This window comes from Dipodomys merriami, unplaced genomic scaffold (genome assembly GCF_024711535.1).
Source record: "Dipodomys merriami isolate MVZ:Mamm:240054 unplaced genomic scaffold, mDipMer1.0.p SCAF_29, whole genome shotgun sequence".
In the NCBI taxonomy this organism is placed as follows: Eukaryota; Metazoa; Chordata; class Mammalia; order Rodentia; family Heteromyidae; genus Dipodomys; species Dipodomys merriami.
In genome coordinates, this window is record NW_027204381.1 from 8,083,919 (window position 1) to 8,110,751 (window position 26,833).

At 39.6% G+C, this 26,833-nt stretch overlaps 1 protein-coding gene across 5 annotated transcripts in view; it reads right to left on the reverse strand.

Moving 5' to 3' along the window:
- Positions 1–2,496: 2,496 nt before the first annotated feature.
- Arhgap32 (Rho GTPase activating protein 32) overlaps positions 2,497–26,833 on the reverse strand; it is a 252,760-nt gene continuing 228,423 nt past the window's right edge. For all 5 annotated transcript variants that reach the window (XM_070038327.1, XM_070038325.1, XM_070038324.1 and 2 more), the window contains 11 exons: positions 25,893–25,995; positions 24,301–24,445; positions 23,794–23,876; positions 20,941–21,048; positions 20,542–20,687; positions 19,731–19,926; positions 17,690–17,835; positions 15,010–15,081; positions 12,359–13,237; positions 10,640–11,688; positions 2,497–8,433 (listed from right to left, as the gene is read on the reverse strand). In XM_070038327.1, coding sequence (XP_069894428.1) covers positions 6,181–8,433; positions 10,640–11,688; positions 12,359–13,237; positions 15,010–15,081; positions 17,690–17,835; positions 19,731–19,926; positions 20,542–20,687; positions 20,941–21,048; positions 23,794–23,876; positions 24,301–24,445; positions 25,893–25,995 — 5,180 coding nt within the window. In that variant the 3' untranslated portion in view covers positions 2,497–6,180. The remainder of the gene's footprint in view (positions 8,434–10,639; positions 11,689–12,358; positions 13,238–15,009; positions 15,082–17,689; positions 17,836–19,730; positions 19,927–20,541; positions 20,688–20,940; positions 21,049–23,793; positions 23,877–24,300; positions 24,446–25,892; positions 25,996–26,833) is intronic.

Consider the following 26,833-nt stretch of genomic DNA (forward strand, 5'->3'; position numbering starts at 1 on the left):
CAGAAACCTGTTCACCTCACAGAGCCATGAACAAAAGGAAGAATGAACCAGGGTTCCATTTTACTCTTCAAAGACACAATCCCAATGACCTGACTTCCTCCATGTAGGCCCCGCCTCTTAAAGGTTCTGCCACCTCAGTAGCAGCACAGGCTGCTGCTGAGCAAGCCTCTTGGCACATGGGACTTCAGGGCTCATTTTAGGTCCAAACTACAGCACCTATTCTCACTAAATAATAGGAAACCCAAGTGGTGAATGGGAGTAAAGCTCTCTGAACTGTGTATGTGTTCTGATGGTGAGAAAAGGCCTGCTAAAGATGCTGCTTAAACTAAGTATTGCCTCAACCGTTAACCCCAGAATACCATGTAGTTCAAACAATGTACATTTCACAGTTTATTCCTAGACCTGTGGGGTCAGACTGTCTGTAACTCTGTTTAGCTCCCTAGGTATTTTATATAGATTCCAAAGTTTGAGAACTACTGGCTAGGAATCACCAGGATGCATTCCACAATTGGGAGGTAGGGAAATTAAAAGCACACTAACTGAATGACTCAGAGGTGAAGCAGTATGTCTATAACAGTATTATTTTTTCTTAACTGTGGATGTGAAATGTCCTTTGTGGTCTAGCATTTTATATGGGGAGAAATTCTCTACAGTTACTGATGGAAAATGCTTCTGTGTCTACTTACTTAGTTTCCTCACAAATCCAAGGTCAATACTTTTGTCTTTAATTTTCCCCTTCTAAGCATCTTATATAGTAGCTTAGTTTCTTAGTTGGCTCTCCACACACCAGGTTAGGAAGAAAGAAAAAGCTCTGAGTGACAACAACAAAAAGGAGGATGTAGAATCTGTATGATTCAGGACAACCTTCCAGGGCCACTTGAAGAACACCTTTTGCTCACCAACTTGACAACCTTAATTATTTAATTTTTCCAAGACAGATTAGGATCACAATGCCAAAGAGGAAGGTTTCATAGACAAAACCAAGTGGTGACATAAAGAAGCTAATTTTAAGCATGGAATGAGAACATAACAGGGATACTGATGATAAAATCATCTGGTATAGAAACACTCTCTTTGCTTCAAGGTGTCCCTAAGGCTTCATTAAATTTGTAGTAATTTAGCCAAGAGTATGCGGCTCACACCTGTAAGCCCAACTAGTCAGGAGGCTGAGATCTGAGGACCATGGTTTGAAGCCAGCCAGGGCAGGAAAGTCCATGAGACTTTTATCTCCAATCAATGACTTAAAAACTGGAAGTGGTGCTCTGGCTCAAGTAGTAGAGTACTAGCCTTGAAGCTCAGGTACAGTGTCCAGATCCTGAGTTCAAGCCCCAGGACTGGAAAAGAAAAATGTAGTAATCTGTAGGTAGAAATGAAGAACCCTGATGTATATTGACAACAAAGTTTTTAGTTTAAAATAGGCTCTGAAAATAATTAAAAATCAATCCTCATATTTTTCAAGAGGTATTAGTATGGGGGAAAATGGCCACGTAAGTCTTACTCTTGATGTTCCCAGAGGCCTGAAGTTCCACTGCAGTGGAAAGTCCCTGTTACTTTAAAATGTACCATTTAGAACCTATAGCAACACAAATGACTAAAATGTCAAACATCACTGATGTTATCTGCCAGGTCTTAAATTCCATCTGTTCAAAGGGGATGTGGTAATGGGAAAATTGGATAAACAGAGACTCTGTGGAAATGTCCTTTGACTCTTTGCAATCTTGCCTGGTTCCATGGAAACACATACTCAGTTCTGAGAGTTTTGCTGAAGCTGATGTTTGCTTAAACCTGCAGGCATATTAAAAAAAAAATGGTGGTGACTATTAGTGTCTGGATGGGAAGTAAATTCTCTATCTCTTGGCAAAAATGAACATGTCTCTACAACTTTCAAATGAAGAATGATTTGTAATCTCAACCCCAAAAGCTCTCGTTAATATTGAAATGTGAGAACTTTGGCACTGGAATAAGTTCAGGATAGCCTATGGGACAACTGGATTCCTTGGGTTCCATCTTCCACAATTCATCTCACTGAAATCCTGTCTCCACCTGGATGTGTCACCAGCCAGCTTATCCCAGGTGGCTTTTTGTTTTACTCTGAAGAGAAATAGTAACATCCAAGATCTTTGTGAGAACCTATCAAACACGTTCTTTTTTTGTTTATCCTCTCTTTGGAGGATTCTGAGGGCACATGGGATGAGAGCCTGCAAGGGAAAGAGTGATCCTAGGGGCAGCCCTGAGGGTGCTGTATCTTCTAGACTTCCCAGAATACATGAAAGGGACCTGGACACTCCAAGATGACTGTTAGGTGGAAGGGAATTTGGCCAGGGAGTGCACTCTACCAGACAGAAGAAACAGGGGATGGTTTAGTGTACCATTTGGCATAACAGGCTGTGTTGTATATAAACACTTGCCTTCTGATCCAAATATCCCCAAACCAATTACCCGTCTATCTCATTGTAATTCATATCAGGTTAAAAAAGTATACACATACACACAAAGTCTGTTTTAACCTGAAATAGTTCTGTTGATATTTGACCAGTGGGACATTTGCTTTAAACCACAAGATATCTCCATCTCCAAGTACAAAAATCCCTTCTCCCTACCCACCCGCCCCCCCCCCAGCCAAACAAACAAGGAAACAAAACCCCAACCCACGAGTCAGTTTCAATAATTTTGAAAGAAATGAAACTCTAAATATTTACAAGAAATAAATCACAAAACTATTTACAAAAATACACAGGCTTATATGCATTAACAATTTACACCAGTTCACAAAAATATTAAAACATAAAAAATACACTATATAAATTAAAAGAACTCAAAAAGTATGATCTAAGACTTCTTAAGATGCTTCTCTCATGCAGGTCATGGTTGAAAAATCAGGGTTTGCTATCTCAGAATCTAAACTGTAAAACAACCATTAAAAAAATTCTTTGAACATTAACAGTACTAATCAGATAAGGAGGAAAAAAAAGACCCTCTGTGCACACCGACATTATCTTGTACACATTAAAATACATCATTCCCGACATTTCTGTAATACACAGTACTGACAATCACATGCTTCTAACCATTTGGAAGTAACTTTCTGACATACTTTAGCTTTCATTATTTCCTTTCTCTCTCTGCTCAGGCAATACTTTGCCGATGTAGCGAATGTGTGATGTACAGAGAAATGGACTTTACAGGCTCCTTGATGAACCAAAGTGGTGAATTTCCAGTTTACATCGCATGCACCAGCTACTACTTCCAAAGCGCTAACCCACGCCACCAACCCCACTCACATTCCTGGTCCCTCCGCACAGAACTAGTCCTTGAATTTTTCAACCTGACGCATTTTAAAAACAGCTTTGTCATTATCAGAAATGTGCAGGCCCTCCCTTTAGGACTATCTTAGGGACTTCTTTGAACTGAGCATGTAAAATATGTGAATGTATGTTAAAAAGGAACTTGAAATACAGTGAAGAAATAAGGCTCAGATTAAATGTATTAATAAGAAAATGATAGCCCTGGGGATTATAGCAAAGTTCCTAGCCAGACCTCTACATTTCAATTTAACCAAACTGTGTGACCAGAATTTTGCCAAAATGATAAAATTTGGAGACATGGCCATGAAAATACCAATAGAATTAAATCATGGGTTTAATGCATAAGGCAGCTCCATTTCCTTGTCATAATTCTCCATGTCAACGCTGAGAATCTGAGTAACATTCAATTACTGTATGGGTAAAGCACGCGCACAGTAAACGATGCTGAGGTAACCTGGCTCACAGTGATTTGCCATCTAATTTCTACCCCACTTTAGGAAGGGAAAGATGCAGGCAAAGTTTTTCAAATAGCAGAATTCAAAGTTAAGGCTGTTGCTACATACATTAAGTAACTCTAGACTTTTATCTAAAGTTTGCATTTCACACTTATACCAGTAATTTGAATCATTATTCTATATGCAAAATATTTACCTGATAGCTCCAAACCCATAGGATATTATTTATGAAGAAATTGTTCTGATGAATTGGCCTTAGTATTTAAAAATAGGCTTCCGTTTCAGGAGTAAACAATATGTGTGTGTGCAACAAGTTCACAAATACGAAAATTGGCCTGGATCCTCCACCACTTCTTTCCAGGCCCTCAGTTACCAAAGCCACTAGCTTTGTCTCCTTGTCACACTAGCCCCTCTTTCTAACCTCCATGCTGCTGGTATGAACCTTTAGGGCTGGCATGGTGTCCAAGGGCAATGGGCTGCCTACTACACAGAAAGATGATGATGAGGGTAAAAAAAGAGTGCTGTAGTCACTAGAGAGGAAACTCCTGTGTGTAGCACCTGATGGGTTGGAGGATTCCTAGTAGGTTTTTCAACCCTGACTGTGGATCAACTGGGTGTGCATTTCGGATGCAGATGCCTGTATTTCCACAGGCCAAAATTTTCCACATACTGGTGTCTCAAGATTTCTATTCTGGTCTTTTATTGCACCCACCTGGTCAATTCTGGGGAACACAAGAAAACCTTATAGAGTATTTTCATGTATAAATGTCTTGTTCTTAAAACTTTTATTTCTTTTTCTAAATATAAATCTTTAAAATGCAATCACATGACTTTTTTAAATTAAAAAAAGACTGGCATGAATTCTAATCTTTATACAATTTCACAGCAAGAATAGCAGCATGGTTTTAGCTTCTTAAAAGTTCTCCTTCTTTGTTCTAAATAAAAGTAATTCCAAATTCTAAAAAGCCTCACAGCATCAGCCATCCAGTAAATGGAATGAAACCGCCCATGTCTTCTACAAACTGAGCATGTAAAATGTATGAATGTATAAAACGCAAGTATTATCACGCTGGAATGAAATGTCAATGTAAGCTCACTTTCTAAATTCAGGACTGCCTTGCTAGTTTGGGTTGTCTGTGGTGGGGCAGGCTGAGAAAGAATGGAGTTGTAATTTTCAAAAGAAAAGTCCTGGGTATTAAACATGTTAACATGTCTACAATTATAAAGAGCTATTCCTGGAAATGCTGGTGTAGATGGTAATTAGACAGGAATCACACAAGTACACAGGAAACACACACCATAGGATTCCCTGGGATGCACGTGGCAGCTAAGTAGAGCTTGCGGCTGGTGAGATGGGGCTCTGTACTTAGTGCTTACTGCAGGGATTTGCAGTTTTAAACATATAATCCAAAGTCACTTAAGGAAATGCTAGGTAACCTGTATTCTGGTTTAGAAACTTGTAAATTTACATTCATGAGAAAACGTGTTCAAATAGCTCAACTATGCTGATTTTTTTCCTAATGAAAAAGAGTTGTTATTTTAGGAGAGCGAATAGTGTTACTGGAATTATAATTTGCTGAACATTACATGGGGTGGGGGGATCTGCATACAGGCAGCACATTAAAAGCCTGATATTCTGGTGGTAATGAAGCCCACTGATAATAAGAACTTGAAGTCTAACTTTAAAAAGCCCCAAATACCCCTTTTACAGTGGCTAAGAGCTTGTGCATCAACCTGTAAGGAATACATACAGAAATAAGAAGACAGAAAGTATGATTCTAAGTCTGGTATTTTACAATAACTTTATGAAATGGCTAAAGTCCTAATTCCTTTACTTAATTCTAATGTTGTTAGCTGTCTGTTTTAACTGAAGGATCCGTTTTTATTTTCCTCCACTCTAATTTAACACACAAGCCCCTTCCTGACAGATAATGATATAATGGAATGAGTGTCCACCTGAGCAGGGTGTGTGGCCCCTGATGGGGAAGCAGGAGCACAACAGGAAATGGAGAAGCCCACCAGGAAATAGAGGCAAACTGCTCTGAACTAGGTAGCAAATGTGAAGATGAAAGGACAAAGTTATACTTAATCAGTTAAAGGCAGTCCTCTGGCTCTTACAAAATAGCCTTGCATGGAAAGTACAGTCTATGACAAATTTGCTAGATTTTCAATACAGTGCTTTACACTTATATTTCTTTTAAAGACAAAAATGACACAGTTTATAGATGAAAAAGATGTAATGAAGCAGGAAGGGGGAAGATGGGGACTTGTTTATTTCTATTATTATTTTTTCCTTTAATGTGGTTGGTCGGAGGTTTTGTAGCTTTTTTTTTTTTTTTTTATCATTTTGGTTATTGAAAAAAAAAATAGAACAGTCCACTGTCCAGCAGAGGCTGCTTCAACTCTATTGCTCCCAGGGCTCATTCTGCATGGATCTGTGTATCAGGATGCTGTAAAGACAACTCTGTGGGCAGGAATGCGCCTTGCCCCAGTGCTGTGGCGTATGTCCTACTCTGTGGGTGGGCAAAGCCGGAGGACACATAGGCTCCCATGCTGCCCCCTCCATATCCCCCTCGCTGGTGCTGAGGCAAGGAGTGGTAATCCTCCAGGTTGTCATACTGTGACACAACAGTCATATTGTTCTGGCGCTTGCTGTGTGTTTGGTACTGGTATACCATGCCGGGGTCCCTCTCCAGGTTCTGTGTGTGATGGAGTTTTAGGCTATGACTCCGCTCTGGTTTAGGGGGTGGGGCCACTGACTGAGTGAGGTGCTCCTCCTCCTTGTAGCAGTCTCTGGAGTGTTTCTCTGGAGCGGGTGGCTGCCTGGCTCGAGGTCGCTCCAGATCTTTGGAGAGTCTCCCTTCTTTGTGGTTCAGTCTTAAAGATTCCTGCCCTGACATGGTGTACTTCCCTCCAGAGTTATGGTAGCTGCCTGGCTCAGAAGGGTCTGGAATCCCTTTGGGCCCATAATCTAACTGGCCAGCTGCCTGGGAGTAAGGTGGCCCATTCTTTGATTCACTTAGCTGCCTATGGCTTGCTTCCTGAAGTACTCTGTGTTCTTGGAGACCACACCCCAGGTCATGAAGCTTCCGGTTTCTCAGGCTGCCCTGCTTCTGCGGGAGGGATGGCTTTTCTGCCTGCACACTGCCATACACCCCATGGTGGTGGGTTCTGTCAAATTCTGGCTCTGGGTGTTTCCTGTAGAAGCGGTCATCTCCCTCAGGACTGACCGCCTTGGCTGTGTGCCGCCCGTCCTTCCCCTCTGCCACCGAGAGAAGTCCAGTTTTCCCAGGATCGGATTTACTACGCAGATGGATGACATAGATCCCTCCCAAGTCATCCTGAACAGTGGGGGTCATGTTGTCATACTGAGACATAACAGGTCCTTTCACTTTCTGCCGCGCACGGCTCTCTCTGCGGATGGACTGCATTCGGTATTTTTCCATGTCCTCAAGATCCCATGAAGTGTAGGTGTGCTTTACATCGGCAGCTGGGGGTATGTTGACTACGTTATGGTCATTACCAGAGAAATAGCCAGACATGTTGGCCCGAGGACGCGGTGGCAAACCAGCATAGCTGTACACATTCTTTCCTTGCAGCCTAGGATTGTAGAAAGCAAAATCACGATTGGGCAGGCGGTGAAGGGGCCTCAACTGTACTGTGCCGTAGGCATCCACATCACACAGGGCCCCATCAGGACTGTAATAGGAACTAGAAGAACTGGAATATGGGCTATAGCGGTAGTGGACCCGTCCATTTTCAAAGTAAGGCTGAAGTTGAGTTACGTGATAATCTGAGCGGGCCTGGGAGGACTGATATGGCTTATACTGGTACAGGGGTCTTGGACAATAGGCTGGTTCATCATCTGGGGGAACTTCTGTTCGTGAAATGGGAACGGAGCGAATCATGGAAGATGGGGGAGCATGGAGGGACTGCACCCTCCGGATGGTAGGGTATGGTGGAATATCTTCAGGGTAACAAGCACCCCTAACCGAGGAGCTTAAAGGAGAAACATATTCAATCCGGCTGCATGGCTTGGAGTGGTGTCCAGATGTGTTTCTTCCTGGGGCCACATAGGTGTTATAATGAGGTCCCATGGTGGTTGGTGGCTCTGATCGGGCACCATATACCTGGTGCTGCTCCAACTTGTTGTGGTGTAGAGATACACTTGAGGGACGGAACTGGCAGTTTGGAGTAATATTGAAATGCACACAGTTTTCTGGACCAAAGGGCTCAGGAGCAACATCAGGCCTAGTGAAGGAGGAATAAGCTATTTTCTGAGAAGCATGCTTAGGTTGTGGGATAGGAAGTGGCAAAGGCAACACATCCTCCACCGAGGCTGAGGAAGCAGCAAGAAAGGAGTGGTAGTTCGAACTGCTGGTGGCATCTGCACTGCTAGAATGCATGGCAGCAGCCATTTTGCTTTCAACTGTCCTTGTGGGTGGCACTGGGGCAGCAAAGCCACAGGAGTGGCCAGGGAAGGACTCAGCTCGCAGGTGGAGTAGTGGAGCCCTGGTACCTTCTCGCACTTTCTCAGGTAAGCCTGGCTGGGGAGCAGATGTGGTCATGGGACACTGAGCAGCTGCACTGCCATCGCTGACAAAGAGGGGTGCAGAGTCACTCATGGCTTGAGGCTCAGGTGGCCTCTCTGGAGCTGGAGCCATTCCTTGGACCTGTTGGGAGATAGATGATAATCTTGTAAGCCCATTTTTTAATGCTCAACCTATGAAATCAAATGCTATTACATTTCTAATAACCATGTTAAGTTAGTAGCAGCTAGAACTTTCTAAGCCATGCAGTTGTCCTGTACCTGCTCCCATGGCCATGAGAAGAACAACTCACTGCTGTTTGGCCTTTGGCTCTCTCTTGGGAACTGTGCCAGATTCTAATTCATAGTAGGGTTTAAATATGCGTTGAGGTGTCTTTGGCATTATCTTCATGTGCAGACCCAAAGAAAGGTTTCATCAATTAACACTGTCATGCTTAAAAATAAATACCCAGCTCAAGAGTGAGTCTAGCTTACTCTCAATACCAAGGACATTTAATTCAATAGAAACAGCTGATATTACCTTCTGGGAGAATTTTGAAGTGACTCACTGAGTGAACAGTTTTAAATCCCCAAATATAGGGAAGAGCAGTAAAGTGTGCTATCTAAAGTGATACTGATGTCTACCCACTTTCTTATGACCCTCATAGTAAAAATATACCATCTATGAGAAGCAGTTGCCACCAACAGCATGCTCCAGGAAGAACTAGAATTTTTTTAAACATCTCTTAGTTCAAGATGACTACCAAAAAACCCTCGTACTTTTAAAATTTTAAATAAGTAAGAAAACTACAGCCTGACTCATGCCTGTGGTTCAAACTGCTTACAATCAGGAGGACTGTGATTTGAGAATATCCCAGGCAACAAGTTCTTGAGATTCCCCATCTCAACAGAAAATGTTTGGCAGGGAGGGTAAATAAAAGGATTATAGTCCAGGCCTGCCCAGGCAAAAAGCAAGACCTATCTTGAAAAATAAGCAGAATAGAAAGGGACAAAGTATGGCTCAAGTGGTAGAATGCTTGCCTACCAAGCGTAAGGCATGAGTTCAAACCCCAGAATAGCCAAAAGAAGGAAAGAGAAACTTTTAGCATTCTGTACACAACATTCTTTAATCAAAACAGGTACTTGATTATAGAATAATCTGTTGGGAAGGTTGAGAAAAATAATGAAAAGTCTTAACCCAGTCAGGAACTGGTGGCTCATGCTTATAATCCTAGATACTCAGAGGCTGAAATCTGAGGACTGAAGTTTGAAGTCAGCTTGGGCAGGAAAGTCTAGGAGACTCTTATCTCCAATTAACTAGAAAACCAGAAGTGGAACTATGACTCAAAGTCTTAAGCAGAAAAGCTCAATGACAATGCCCAGGGGCTGGGAGGTTGGCTCAGTAGTAGAGTGCTTGCCTTGTATGCATGAGGTCCTGGGTTCAATTCCTCAGCACCACATAAGCAGAAAAAAAAAAAGCCACAAGTGGGGCTGACTCTCAAGTGGTAGAGTGCTAGCCTTCAGCTGAAGAGCTGAGGGACAGTGCCCAGGCCCAGAGTTCAGGCCCCACAACCGACTTAAAAAAAAAAAAAAAAGACAATGCCCAGGGCTGGGAAGGTGGCTCAGTGGTAGAGCGCTTGCCTTGCAGGCATGAGGCCCTGGGTTCAATTCCTCAGCACCACATAAGCAGAAAGAGCCGGAAGTGGCTTTACCACTGTAGCTCAAGTGGTAGAGCACTATCCTGGAGCTGAAGAGCTGAGGGAGGCCCATGACCGACCAAAAAAAAAAAAAAAAAAAAAGATAATAGCCAGGTCCTGAGATCTATAATCAACAACCACAGAAAGTCCCAACATACTACTGTCTTCCACTTCTAAATAGCTTGCAAGACAGAATCTTGCAAATGTCTTGAGAATGAAGTGTTTACATCATGTACGTGCAAATGGTGGCACAGTGACTAAATGACTTGCCTGACCCCATTTGCTCAAAGTCATATTGAGTCAATGATGGAGCTGGCAGAGGAAAAAAAACACCTGACAGTATCTAAAGTCTCATTTGTTTCATTTGATCACAATCTTCTTGTATTACTATGAGGAAATTAGTGGCTTTAGGAAGAAAAGGTAGCAGGTAGAGTTAAGCTATAGTCATCAAATACTTATTTTCTTCCTCAGAGAGAAACCAGTAGCCAAGTAAAGAGAGAATTCATCCTTAAACAGGAACTCTATCACAAAGATCTGCCACAGGACTGAAAAATAAGGTTGTGGCTGACTCAAAGACAACAACACGCCCTGCTGAAAAATAACATACCTTTGGAAATAGTGCATTTCATGCCACTGATTTCCTTCCCTTCTTACCTTGTGGGAATTATTTAATCCTATACTGGGTGCTGCTTGTACCTGCCCCACGACTGGCAGCTGCTCTGCTGGCCTTTGGGAAGGAGGTGGGGGAAGGGGACGGTTAGTTCTGTGGGTGCGCTGTAGGGTGGCAGCCGCAAAATCAACAGCAATGGGCTGTTCAGCCACGGCCCAGCTGGCATCCCTGGAGCTCATTTCAGCTGCTGTTGTAGTTGCCATCACATAAGCCCTGGTGATGGTGCTGGTATTCTCTTCAGGGGACCCAGAAGGAGGGTAGACTTTGTCCCTAGGCAAATTACAAGTCATGAGAGATCTGTCAAGAATTTCTGCAGGTTGATGGGGCTTGTCCATACTTGCAGCAAGGGAAGTGGGGGGCTGGTCACTGCAGAAATGGAGTAGAGGTTGATGGGGTTTGTCTATACTTGCAGCAAGGGAAGCGGGGGGCTGGTCACTGCAGAAATGGAGTGGAGGCTCATTCTGCTCCACAAAGGACACGGTTGGCATACTGTTCTTCACAGCCTGGTCCTCAGGATAATTGACAGGATCGTCAGATTTCTCTGAGTCTGTTAAGGGAGCTGAAGTGATTCTGGTCTTTTCTGGGTCCCCAGATAAATAGTTTCGAGGTGGTTGATTCCCTGGCAAGTCAACTTGGTGGAGTTGCTCTCCAGATTCAGTTGTGTTGGAATGGGTGGGATCCCCCATAGCTGCTGTCTCTGGGAGAGACTGTTCACAGTGTCCTGATGTATTGTTCTGGAGGTGGAACTGCTCTGCTGGTCGATCCATTTGGAAATAGGCCTTATCTAGAGCAACACTACAGTAGGGACCAGGCAGTTTATCTTCAGCTGTAGTCACTGCCAAGTCTCCATAACTAGTATACCCAGCCTGAGAAATCCCTGGTCTCTTCAGTGACTGAGTTGAGGCTTGCTGCGCAGACTCAGCTAATGCTAGTGCCAACATTCGGGCGACATTTTTCGGAGGCGGTGGTGGTGGGATAAGAGAGACTGAACTGACAGGAACAGGATCCTGAGGGGGATCATGGGTAACTGCTCCTAGTGGGAAATTGGGAAAAAAAATGAGAATGAAAAGGTAGCTTATGTTATCCTCTACGGAAAGCCAAACACTCCCCATGTGATCATTAAAAAATAGGTGCCTTCCATGATCCATGATCTTCTATTCCCACATGCAAATGTTGTTGAAAACACATCTGGTTCAGAAGGAAAACTAAGAGCATGTTTAAAGGTTGCAAGCTCCTCTTGAACTGCTATAGTAATGGAGAGAGGGGATGATGCAGGTCCCTTGCCTGGCTCAGAAAAGACTGCTTAGAGCACAAGCTTTGAGTGCTTACAGACTGTGATTAAGAATTACATTTGATAGAGCAGGCTGGCTTGTTAACTTGTAAGGCTATAATAAGTATATTTATTAGAAAAGAAAATATTCTTAAGAGCTAAGAAAGCTGTATAAAAATTATTTACAAATTCTGACTGTCCAAAAGGTAATGGGACTTTTGTAAAAGTCTGAAGCAAGGCCACAAGCCCTTTGGGGAGTTTTGCTTGACTGATTGTAATATAGGGCTTTGTGCTATCAGCACCACTCAGAAAAGCATTCTCTTTGATTAAAGACTAGCTGTAGAGCAAGTTTCTCTCTTAAAAGGCACAGGTGACACACAGGATGGGAGATCCCTCTTAACTTATAGAAAGAACGGAGGAAAACAAACGGTACCTGTCTGAGTCTGTCCAGAAGCTACAGCCTTACTCTGACTGCTTGAGACAGACTGCTCCTCTTTCCCTGGCAATTCTACTTCTTCAGCAGCAACCTGGTCCAGGTGCTGGACTTCAGGTTCACATCCTTCTTGGGCCTCTCTCTCATCTGTTTTCATCTTTACTATCTGGGTGGGGGATCTATTTGTGACATCACTTTCTTCCACACTTTTCTCCCAGGTTGGTGACGATGCATTCTGAACTGTAGTGTTTGAGATAGTACCAATGACTTCTGACACCCGAGGTGGAAGAGTCACTGAAATTGGCTCAGATATGTTCATGGAAGGTGATTTGCTTAACTTCCGTCCTATCTTCGGAGAGAAAGCATAGACAACCTTTTCAGTAAATGTCGATGGCTTAGACGATTTGTCTTCAGTTGGGCTCAAGTCCAGGGTAAAGAATGGACTCAGTTTTTCCTGAACTGGAGAGACAGGTTCAGAACTTGCAGTGCTTCCTGGAGTATGAGACTGGCTACCAGCTGCTTCCCCATCCTTTTTAATGGCACATGGTTTATCCTTGGAGTATCCTAATGAATCCAAAAAGGAAGCACCACTCTCCAGACATTCTGATTCAGCTTTAGGAGGACTACACTGAAATGACATTGGATCGAAATCCAGGCTGGCCACTCCAATGTCTGGTGGGCTCAAGTCAACATCCTCAGCAGAATGAGGAGACACAAGAGCTGGAATGTGGAGCAGCCCCACTTCCTCCTCACTCTCGTGGTCATGTGGTAGATTATCATAGGAATTACAGCGGTTCCCCAGCATTTCTCCGTTGAAAGAGGCAGACAGTGCATCACTGCTAGACCGGGGTCTTCTGGGTCGGAAGAGCTTGGAGTCACCTGGTGAAAATGAACAACAATGTCAAAGCATGAAAGTCACAGGATACTGTCTGTAATAAGCCACTCAATTTAGTAGTAATTTCTTCACAAGGTTAAAAAAACATAATTCACTTTCTTCTTGTAAACTGTTATCAGTGTACATAGATTATTCACATTTTTAACACAATTTCCTGAGCAAATGGTAACTGTCACATATAAATGGGGGGGGGAATGCATCATTTTGTGGTCTGGAAAAGAAAAGGACTAATGACTCTTGAATTCTATTATTGGTCAAACACTTGACTCTTGGTGTGGCTTTGGACAAAGTTTTCCATGTCTTTGTGTTTTATTGTATCACTGGCTTGTATACACATGTGACTTATACAGTGAAATTAATCTCTGGCATTTTGGATATAAACCAGCAAAAAAAGGCTGTATATCATGGCAAAAATCTTTATATAAAAGATATTTTACTTAAAAAGCATTTATATAACTTAGCAAAGGATTCCTTTCAGATACTTAAAAACTGTGATTTTTTTCTAAAGTAATAGGCTTTTAGTTTCCCTTGTATACCCCTCAAGAATGCTAGACATTTTGGTACCATTTTATGTTGCTGCTAAATATTCAATGTAAAAAATAAATATTATTCTATGAAAATTATTATAATTATTTAATGGAGACAAACTATCTTAACATAAATCCACTTATTAATGAATCCATTTATAAGATTATTCACAGTAACCCACTGTTATTTCTTGCTTAATAGCAGCATCTTCACTGTTTTTGTAGATTATCTTGACTGTAGTACAATTGAAAATCTTAAAAAAATTTCTAAAATGCCAGCCACTCAGATAAAGTGATATGGGAGAATTGTGAATCACAAGCAAAACTAGTGAGGATCCAGCAGTAATAAATGAAGATGAGAAAATTGACCAGGATGATGACATCTTAGGACACTTCACAGCAATATGATTTGAATGTAAATGGATCAAGAAAACCCTTTGAAAATCAGTGTAGTGCTAAATTACTTTTGTAAAATGATTTAAAAAATAATCTGTTGTATCATTAGCAAACAAAAGATGTATTATTGTGTTCTTAAAATGGTTAAAAAAGAAAACTCATACCTTCCTCTAATAAACAATGAAGTAGGTCCTTCTACAAATCAGTACATAACTGCAACTATAATTCAACTTTTCCTAAACAGAATATAACACATTTGTTTTCATATAATTTAGTTTTGTTTTTTAAGTTATGTTGCAACCAAACCTTTTCTATTTGCCTTGAAAACATGGTGCCATTTTAAGCAGATTCACTTTAAGTTGGTATCTTTAGGTGGTAATGATCCTTGAGTAATGAAGAACACCTGAAATCAATCTCATTTATGAATTTTAAAGTCAGGTTAGGCCACTGCGAAACAAAAGACTGCTGGTCTAAATTAAAACCCATTTAATTTTATACTTTGTAATAAACGTTATGTAAATCCAAGGGAGACATAGTAACAACTTATTTTTCCTAAGCATGGGAGAAATATACCTGGTTGCTATCAAAGACCATTTTAATGTAAACAAATAGAAACCATGATAAGATACAGTTACCATAAACATTTTTGAATTTTAATCTGAACAATAAGCTAAGTATGTACCGTAATGCTGGAAGATAATTAGTAGCCTATTTATTATGCAATTATTTGTAAAACATACTTAATTGCTCTGTGTGTGTGTGTGTGTGTGTGTGTGTGTGTGTGCTTTAAAAGTAATATAACAGAATAATATGACGGATATTTTTGGTCTTACCATCAACTGCGTGGAGAGAAGTAAGAGACTCCTCACTTTTAGCTGAGCGAAGGGTTCCTTCTGCCCTGCCACCTGATAATCAAAACCAAATAGTGTCAACTTTTATTATTGTTGTGTACATGCAGTGAAAGGAATTAATGTTTTTCTTAATAACAGTTCAAGCTTCCAAGAGTGGTTAGTTGCATATTTTGAGTTATATCTAGTTTACAATGCTATTATGGAAAGTGCTGCACTATTATCAGTTCCTGATGTAAAAAATCCCTTTTCTAGAACTTGAACATAGAGATGAACCAAGAAACTTCTTTCTTGTATATTTCCTAAAGATCAACTTAATATCCTGAGATGATACTACGCTGTACTTACAGTGGACTCTATCCTTCATGATTAATGTTCTTATTAGAAAAGAAAATGGAGGGACAAAGAGGACTAGACCTGTGAGGATGGAGGCAGTAGAGATTGGAGTGATGCTGCCCAAGTAAGAAATGCCACAAGGAATTGGAGAAGGCCAGGAGCACCAAAAGCTGACACCATCAGACTTTGTGCCTCAAAACTGAAAACAGAGGGGCTGGGAAGGTGGCTCAGTGGTAGAGCACTTGCCTTGCATGCATGAGGCCCTGGGTTCGATTCCTCAGCACCACATAAGCAAAAAGAAAAAAAGCCGGAAGTGGCACTGTGGCTCAAGTGGTAGAGCACTAGCCTTGAGCTGAAGAGCTAAGAGACAACGCCCAGGCCCAGAGTTCAGGCCCCACAACCGGACCCAAACCCCCCCCCCCCCAAACCCCCTGAAAACAGAGTATGTTCTGTTGTCTCAAGCCAACTCACTTGTGGTAATTCATATGGAAGCCCTAGGAATCTCACACAGTTACTTTACATACATTGAACTCAGATTTGCTAAACACTTGCATTCTGTTACCTGGATGTAGCACCCACAGTGTCACTTCCATTTGAAACCCCTCTTCCCTTCTGAGGACAGACTCACTTCTGTTCTTTGTCTACTGCCCTAATTGTTTCTTTTCACCTCCTTTCAAGACAATTCTTCCTTTAAATAATGCTTTTCTCTCATTTGTGTCTCTTTTCACCAAGCTTCTGAGTCCTGAACATGTACTCTGACCATCTCAGTACTCTGCCCATCAAGTGTCTCTATTTACCTTCACTGCCCATTTTAAGAGATATCTTTATGATTCTCTCCCTCACAGGAACTGACAATGCCTACATAAAGACTTATGTAGAATTCTATTTCAATAGCTATGCTTCTGTAGTGAAATTCACTTTCTTTTTTTTTTTTTTGCCAGTCCTGGAGCTTGAACTCGGTGCCTGACCACTGTCTCTGAGCTTCTTTTGCTCAAGGCTATCACTCTATCACAGCACCACTTCTGGCTATTTTTATGTGGTACTGAGGAATCGAATCCAGGGCTTCATGTATGCTAGGCAAGCATTCTACCACTAAGTCACATTCTCAGCCCAAATTAATTTTCTTATACATGTGGCTTCACAGAATCTGAAAGCAGGAGTCCTTCATTGTCTACTTACAGAGTCACATGTACGGTTTTAGTACACAATTGTAAACTGAATGATAAAAATTATTTTTATATCTTTACCTAAGAAAGCTTTGAACTGCAATCCTCTGATTTCAGCCTCCTGAATAGCTAGGATTATAGGCATGAGCTACCAGTACCTGGCTAGTTTAAACTATTTTTTAAAAGAGTCATTTATTCTATAGTAATAGGTCTGTTTGGCCAAATAAGACACTCTCATTACTAAGTCACCAAGTAAAAAAGATAGCTTCTTTGGTTGTAACAATGGTAAACTTGAAAGGCAAGCTGAAACATGGTTTTGTTGTGTTATAAATCTGTAGAAATAGAAATATAAACTTTTGAACATCACATCAGTATTTATTGCCAATAAAATGTAACTCATATTGCAAATACAGTGTTTGTTTGTTTGTTTTGTGCTGGTTACAAGTGCTTGAACTCAGTGTCTAGGCACAGTCCTTAGCTTTTCTGCTCAAGGCTAGTGCTCTACTACTTGAGCCACAACTCCAGTACTGGATTTTGGGTGGCTACTGAAGAGAGTCTCATGGACTTTCCTTTCTGGGCTCCCTTTGAATTTTGCTTCTCAGATCTCAGCCTTCTGAGTAGCTAGGATTATAGGTCTGAGCTATAAGTACCTGGTTACATTGTGAAAATTTAAACACATTTTATATATACACACACACATGTATATATGTACTATATAATGTGTATATATATATTTAAAGTGTATATATATATATATATATACACACACACACACACACACACACACACACACACATACACACACACACTTACTGTATAGCTCCTTTAAGAAATAGGATCCTTCTGCAGGTAACTTATATTACCTTTTGAGATGGGGATCAAGAATTAGTCAGTCTAGAGCATGCTCAAGGGGTGTAGTGCTTGTCTAGTAAGTCCGAGGCCCTATACTCACATCCCAGCACTATCAAAGGAAGAAAAACTAAAGAATTGGTCATGAAGACAAATCCTTTTATGCCACACACAGCTATGTAAGTCATACAATGAAACTGTCATGGTAATGACAAAGTAGGTGTCTAAGTGCCCAGAAGGCCACAAGGCCAGCAGAAGGTGCAAGCCTTACTAGGAAGACTGTGTTGCAGGGGCAAGACCGGTAAGGCACTCACCTTTCAAAGCCATGGCTTTCATCTCTGAGGGCTCACTCTCGTTACGCTGCAACTTCCGTTTAGAGATGGATGATGACTTCCCCAAGTTGAAAAAGGAACGCCAGCTACCCACGGGAGATTTTTTCATTTTATTAGGAGGTCTCTTTCTGTGAGAGAGAAAATAGTTCATTCGTATTAAGATAGACAAGTGCCTATTTTTTCTTATAGAAAAAGAAATCAATAAATGGTAAGAAGAGCCAAATAGCCTAGAGAAGCACAGCTGGAATAACGCATATATTTCTATCTTCCTTCATTCGACACAGTGAGGCTGAAGTGTAAAATGGAAGTCAAACATGGAGTTTCTAAACATTACACTAAGTCTATTTTCTTATTTATATCTAACCTCACAATCTACAAAATAAGTGGAAATAAAACATAACTGGACCTAGAAACTATGAAAGTTCAAAAAATAACAGAATATACTTTGATTATGTGAATGGAGAATATAAGAACAGAATAAAAAATAAAAATTAGTATCCATTAAATGGCTAGGCACTATGTTAAGCATCTTATATACACAATGATTGTAGTCTTTAAATCAAATATAATGACATGAGGCAAATACTATTATTCTCAGTTTCCAATAAGTTCCCATAACTTCCTAAATGTCATAAAACTGGTAAGTGATTAAGTCAGGGAAGAAAACCAAGTTTATCTACATCATAATACATACTTTTTTAGGTGGGTGCTAAGTACTGGGGCTCGACCCCAGAGCCTGGGCATTATACTTGATTTGGTTTTTTTTTTCCCCTTTGGTTGAACTCAGGGCCTGGACACTGTCCCAGAGCTCTTTTGCTCAAGGCCAGCACTCTACCATTTTGAGCCACAGTGCCACTTCTGGTTTTCTGGTGGTTAGCTGGAGATAAGAATTTCACAAACTTTTCTGCCCAGGCTGGCTTTGAACCATGATCCTCAGATCTTAGCCTCCTAAGTAGCTAAGATTATAGGCATGAGCCACCAGCACCTGTTCCTTAAGTTTGTTCAAGGCTAGCACTCTATCACTTGAGCCACAGCTCCACTTTTGGTTTCTTACAGACTTTCATGTCTGGACTTTCATGTCTGGACTAGCTTTGAACCATGATCCTCAGATCATGAGTATGAGTAGCATACTGTACAGCATAAAACCTACTTTTAAAATCACCAACTCTGTAAACTATGGAGCTAAAATACAAAATTAAGAAGTTAAAGACTGAGGAATATACTAACATAAAAAGAACAAATCCTAAAATTATATTAGTACTACTAACCAACTCTAGATAAGCAAGATCTTTACATTTATGTCCAATAGCCAAAGGAGGAGCAGAGCTATCAATAATAACTTTACATATATTAATCTTCCCACTAGAACCTAGTAAAGAAGATACATAAACTATGTTATTACCATTTCTTTTGAGCAACCATTAAGTCACAGAGCTGAGCGCTGAGAGGGCAGGCTGTAGTGGCTCTCCAATTTTCACACCCACCAGACTCTCATGGAAAACTTGATGGAAGACAGAAGACTGCTGGGCTCCACTCCCAGGGGTTCTGACCCTGTGGTCTAGGCTGAGACTGAGTATCTGCATTTCTAACAACTAACTGGTGATGCTAATGCTGCTGGTAGAAAGTTCATACTTTTGAGGACTGCTGATCTATTAACCATAATATGGAACCAACATCAAATAAATCATCATCTATTTACTACTTTCTGAAAAGTCTATTCCAACACAGATTATTTCTAAACAATATTATCTCAGAAAAATCAACCCCATGTGGTGAATATGCATATTTTCTAACAACTGTCCCTGTGACATTGTTTTTAAAAAATGTGATGTTGTAATATAAGCATCATTTGTTTCAATTCTTTACAGAAGTATCATTTATATTAAAACATTTTTTCTGAGAGTGGGCCAGAATTTAATACCATATTGCTAAAAGACAAAATTAAAAACAAACTAAAAGCAGACAATAATAAAAAACATAGCTATGAAAACCATATTTTAAAATAAGATTTAATAAATTTTACCTTTCAAGTGGAAACTCGATTATGGTATGAAATTTCCCTTGAAGTGCAGCAGGCCCTTCTCCAACTTCAATATATTTATTTTCAGTCACAATTGGAGAGTTGACTTGAGCTTGGGTTCGCGCCTGGGCTTCCTCCAATGTCAGCAGCTTGGTGGATGGAGAGGACACCAGCAGAGACTTGGGCCTTGACAGGGAAGCTTCAAAACAAAGGGAAGAAGTGAACATAGTCAGTTATAGGTCAGAGCACAGCAGCCTGTTTCTCTGTCTACCTATCTCTCCACTCTTTGGTGTTATTTCAAGTTTTCTCTAAAACTTTTAAATGGAAAAAAAAAATCACAATGGTTTGTATTAACTAAGAAATAGAAGGTGATATGCCAGGTCAGTGATAATTTAACTGTTTTCGTGTCTTAAAGGACATACACCTGTAATTCTAGCTACTGGGGAAGTGACAAACTGGAGGCACAAGGTCCAGGGCAATCCCTAGTACCAAGGAAAGAAAAAAGATGACCAGAAAAGGATATGGTTCAGATATTTCTAGCGTAGGAAGTAATATTTTTTCCTGTTCCACATAATACCTTTATTAAATACAGTGACAATATTTACAAATATTGTCATACACTTATCAGACCACAAGAGATCTGATATGCTGTATTCATTACGTACACACAAAAGAACTGCCAACTCTTTACTTTGGAATAGAGATATAAATTGGTGATCTTCTCCAAATGTTTCATCAACTGAAATGGTAAATGCAAAGCTTTCTATACCTTTGAAAGCTGGGTATATGTAAACAAAATCCACCTGAGTCATACCTGCACCTTCTTGCATGACCGCACTGATTTTGCCACTGAAGAGTACATCTACATGATTGAGGATGAATTCAACAACCACAGACTGGATTCTGACTTCCATGAAAGCTGCTGTCCCACTGAAGCAGGCCGACTCTATCTGTTTTGATCTGAGGGGTTAACAACATTCCATTAGAGTTGCAAAGAGAGTAATGTCAAATGGCACTGTTTTAAACACCTAAGTCATAGACAAACCAGAGGAAGAAACCCTACTTTTTATAGTGCCTTAGCTAGGCCCCAGTGTTCCAGCTTTATGGAGATACTAATAAGAACTACATTGTTTTCCTTTGGACATTGATGAATTAAGAATTTATTCAAGACACTTAGAGAAATTTAGTTCTACTAAAGGCAAATTCAAGTTACCTGAGCAAGTTTGGAGCCCAGACGATGGCTAGGTTTTTTGCATGCATATTTGTGATGGAACAATAGTCGGCTAAAAGAGACAAGTGTCTCATCAGGAACTCCAAGGTTCTGGAAAACAAAATCCAACGTATTAATAGAAGAAGATATGAAGCAGCAGTGTAACATATAAAAACTACTAACTAATTTACAAGTTTTCAAAAGCAAAATAGAAGGAAAAAAGGAAACCATACAAACCCAGGTTATTTTCTCCCTGCTGCTCATTAAGTTTAAATATTATTAGAGGTAAATCCTCCACAAAAGCTAGTTTCTGGACCAAATGATAGTTTGAAGTTCTATTTTTCTACTGGCAGCGGACAACAACTAATGAAAAAGAATTTTAATACTTTAAAAGAAAAAAAAACCAATGTTACACCAAACTAAAAATAGTTAAAAGAACAATTCTAATAGGCATCAAGGAGAAAATATATTTGAGCTGTTGATGGGCTTTTGGAATGAAAAGCCTTACTTCAAAAATCCTAATGTCCTTGTTTATCTTGTTCAATCAAATTGTGCTTTATTTAAACTGAGCAAAGCATTCTTGGAAATAAATATGATCAGCTTAAGTATAATTTAAATGGGATACACACAAACCAGTATTAATCAGCTACAATGTCTTAGCCTACTCAATTATACAGGAATTAAAACCATTAAAAAACAATGAAAGAGAGCCAGAAATACAAGACTCTATTATTAGAAGCAGTAATAAAAGTTAAATTGTGGTCTATATAAAGAACCACAAAGATTCACTTGAACCTTGAGAGGTAAAGGAAGCTATAGACAGATAATGAGCATTTAAAGGGAGCACCATTTACTTCTCATATACTCATCAGTTCAGTCCTATCCTTGTAAGGAGGAGGAAGTAAAAGATTGTTAAAGGTTATCAGTTCAGCCATACCCTGGTAGGGAGAAGAAAGTGAAAGATTGCTAAAGGTTACAAAGAGTGGCAGTGCAAGAAATCAAGGGAGAATCAAGGGCCATGAAGCAGGCGACTGCGGCATCTGTCAGCTTTGCATGCATTTGACTTTTCAAAACCATATGCTACATAGATTACTTTTTTTTACTGTAGAGGAAAAATATAATATCACAGCTCACATAAAATTAACAGGTCATGAAGTCTTTCCCATCTCTATTATTAGCATCCTCTAGTATGCTATATTTTATTTAAAAGACATTAAGGTCCAAGCTTATCTCCTTATCAACCTTTTAAAAAATAGTTTAAGAAGAAATTATCAGTATTATGTTCACAGATATCAAGACTGATCCTTACGAGAGAGCACATAGTAAGTGATAGATTGGTAAAATCAAACTTGACACTAGGCTTCATAAACAAATGAGTTACTGAAAAATGTTTCCTTTTACCTCCAAGATATCCTTTAAAAACTTGTCTCAAAACTGGAGCTTTGGCTCAAAGTTAGTCCAGTAACCTTAAGCAAAAGAGCTCCGAGACAGTGCTCAGGCCCTGAGTTCAAGCCCTTTGTCCCAAAACAAAACAAAACAAACAAAAAAAACAAAAAGCCAAACTTGTCTTCTCAGCCTTCCTTTTCAAGGCCAAATACCTCAATTCCTTTAAGTAATGAAAAGATTTTAAACTTCCTTCAGCTTTCCCTTTTCACTCTTCAATAGATCTTCAGAGTCCTTTAATTTCATCACAATTCTTAGAGAACCTACATTAGTGAGTTATCGAATTTATGCTATAGTACCTTCTATAGTATGTCTATCATGTATTCATAGCTAGAATGCTGATTTTAAAATATATGCTAATTTTTAGTATTGATTAAAAATGTTGGTGTTAATTTAGTGCTAAATGCAGTGTCGATTTTAATAGAGTTAGGCACAATGTATTTCTGAAAAGCATTCAGCATTAAATTAAATTGTAGACCATCTGCTGAACTTCTTATTAGTAACTGAATTAATGAAACAAAGGAGGAGGCAACAATGCTTGATAAGAAATGTACTCACTACCTTGCCCATGTTGTTGTAACCCCTCTGTACAGTATTTTCACAATGAAAAAAAAAAAAAAAGCAAAAAAATCTTTCGCTTTTTTGTACCCTATCACTCAGAGTTTCTACTGTATTCTTTCTTTTACTAAGTGGGAATCCTTGCTACTCAGGAGACTGAGATCTGATGACTATGGTTTGAAGCCAGCCCAGGCAGGAAAGTTTATGAGACTTATTTCTAATTAACCACCAAAAAGCCAGAAGTAGAGCTATGGCCCAAGTGGTAGAATGCTAGTTTTGAGCTCAAAAGCTTGGGGACAGTGCCCAGACCCTGAGTTCAAGCCCCAGGACCGGCACACATGTGTACACACACACACACACACACACACACACACACACACACACACACACACACACACACACACACACACACACACACACACACACACACACACACACACACAAAAACACAAAGCAACAAAGAGATGTAGTTCCATGGCAAAGTGCTAGCATGCACAAGGCCTCGAGTTCAGTCCTCAGCAGCACCAAAGAACAAAAAAACAATAATAACAAAAGCTCACAAATAGACAGACAAAACCCCTAGGTCTATTTGGTTGTCATTTTTTCATTTGCTATCTCCCTGCTGGATACTCAGCACTGTGCCAGGGTATAGGGATAAATAGAAAGTCAAAGAAAAATATATGCACACATCCACACATATAGACACATTCACACACAAATCATCCATGGAAAAATAGAACTTATACTTAAACTTCACGGAAGCTGAACCAACTTGAAACCTAAAGGAATAAAACATATTTTACCTATCAGCTGACTTGTGTGCCTCTTGCTGATACTTTTCTACACATGACTTACCTGTAGTGTGGTGGAGGGAGCTGCTGGATGACATCATGAATTTTTATCAGCCTTTCTTCATCTGTTGCTGCTGAAACAGCATCCTGAAACAACCATAATGCAAAACATTCAAATAGGCTATGTTGGTATAAATGAGAGTTACTCATTTATAATTCAGTGTTCATGCCGTGCTTAACCCTTTATTCTTTGATAATAAACCCAGGAAAACACACAATATCAAGGAGGTGCTCTGTTTTCACACTAAAACCTACTCAATTGTAATTTCTAAAAATGGTAATCGGTATTAAGGGTGAAATTTTTGAGGCTCAAAGTCAGAACTAAAAGAATGGCAATGTACAAACAACAAAGACTCCATACTAGCTAGTAATTATTTCTGTTCCTTTAAAGAATCATTTTAATCTCATCCCAGATCTACTTACTATCTATGACCAAACCAAGCTTCACAGTTTGAATGGAAGTGTGCAAAGCTCTGCAACACAACTTGAGTCAAAAATGAGTGGTACTCACAGAAAATTTCTCATACAGCTGGTAGGTGAGCAGAGGGTTTGGGAGTTCTCGAAAGTACAGCTTACAGAGTGAGCCCACGGAATGAATGTCTTGAACATAAGGTTCTTTTGTCAGGTCGGGAACATGCTCAGAGTCAAATTCATGGCTAACCCAAACAGAAAAGGACAAAAAATTATTTTACTGAAGGAAAGCAAATACATGGCTTGAAAGTAATGACCCAATGTTCCCTTCTACCTCTGTGAATTGTTCTTTTCTTCCATGTTATATTTAGATAACAGCAATAATTGAACATATTTTCTTCCTAGCTAATGAAAATCATTAGAAACTAAGATGTGGAAATCTTTCTTTTTGTGCCAAATCTAGGATATAACCTACCAGCATCTGGCATAACTTGAAAATTATAACGGGAATAATTAGTCCAAAGCATTCACATTTAATTCACTAAGAATAAATCATTACATTATAAATACGCTGCATTTGGACTGAGAGTAAATAGGTGTCTTATGCAAGTAATTGGATGTGATACACATGTATCCTGCGTGTCTTCAATATGAGAATAGACAATAGCCTTTGAAATGAATACAGATGAGCAGGAAAAGAGGGCTCTTAATTTTTAATGGTCTGAATATCGGTATTTTGGCAATACCAGAAACCAGGATTAAGTGACCATGAACAAGAATTTCCTGAGATGCAAGCTGTATGGCCAACAAATGGTTTGCTGAAGCAGTATAAGAAAAACAGAAGAAATATAATATAATGCCTAGCTAACAACAATTTTTAACAGATTATAAAATCTAGAGAGTGAGTAAAATAAGAGTAGTGCTCAAAATACTAGGGTAGATTAAATTCACTCTGCAAGAGATTAATTAATATTAATGCTCTGGTATAAGAACACTTATTATACATGGAGAGAATTAATGTTAGTGAGGAATCTGAATGTAAGATTTACTATGTCTAAATCTGAATTGTTTTTAACCCAAGAATCAACTTAAGTATTTTCTAAACATGTATCTCTTAAAACAAAGATGACCCTTGTGGTCAATTAAAATATTAAAATCCCCATAGAATAGTGGAAGTTGCCATGCACCAAAGTGAAAAAGAAACGATAATGGCATAGAGGATAGACTAAATCCACAAGATTAAGCAGAAGTAAATTTTCATTGTGCATATAAGAAGAGACTATTATTTTTGTCTTAGATACACTGAAGAGGATATAGACTAATACATTAATACATGAGCATACACTATAGAATTAGGATCTAAGGGATGTCTTTCCTGTCAATTCTAATTAAGTCCAATAATCCAATTTTAATGAAGATATCATTTCTCATGGCTGTCATAGTTTCACCTTCAGTTTGATAAAACTTTTAAACCTTTTGAAAAGAAAAAGATACAAGTATTAAAGAGGTTGACTTTTTCTCTGATATTACAGATAAACACCATTTAGAAAATTACAGAAGACAATATGGTTATTATTTTATATTCTATCTCAACAATCTCACTGTGACCATAGACTAAGTTATTCAACTCTGAAATAACTGCTTCAATGAGCTAAATAGGTATAAAGAAGGAAATGCCATGGAAAGTTTTACCGTAGTCTCTGGATATTAGAGGCAACCCCAGAGAGACGATATATCCCATCCACAATGCCATATCGCTCAATGAATGCTGTGCAGCTTTGAAGAACCTGGGGCACTAAAGAAAAAACATTAAAGACATAGATTACATTGCTGATATTCAGGAGAATCAATGTCATCAAAATATGAAAATGTTTTAGTTTCTACAAACAAGACAGAATTTGTAAAGGAGCCAGGTGCCAGTGGCTTACACCTGTAATCCTAGCTACTCAGGAGGCTGAGATCTGAGGATCACTGTTCAAAGCCAACCCGGGCAGAAAAGTCAGTGAGACTCTTATCTTCAATAAACCACTCCAAAACTGGAAGTGGCACTGTGGCTCAAGCAGTAGAGCGCTCACCTTGAGCTGAAGAGGGCAGGGACAGCGCCCAAGCCCAGAGTTCAAGCCCCATGACAGACACACATACACAAAAAAAAATTGTAAAGGAAGAAGGAAATTAATTCGCAATAAAAATGATTGGAATGTATTAATTCATTTCATCTTTAAACCAGGTAATCACTTCCTGAACAATCAAGACTGGCTCAGTTGATATAGTGACAGGATAATCTCTCTAGTCTTCTGCAGCAGACTTATTTAGATAATGTGGTAGCAGGATTGTGAACTGTTTAACTCTAATGCTGTGACAGATTAAAATTAAAATATAGCTGTTCAGTTAAATTCCATATGTTATGGAAATGGTTATGTAAATTAAATGCTTATCTCAAAAACAAAATTACTTGTAAGTACTTCAATTTCTCATTTCTTAAAGCCTTTTTTTCTTTCTTTTTTTGGTCGGTCATGGGGCTTGAACTCTGGGCCTGGGTGCTGTCCCTGTGTTCTTCAGCTCAAGGCAAGCGCTCTACTGCTTGAGCCACAGCTCTACTTCTGGTTTTCGAGTGGTTTATTGGAGATAAAGAG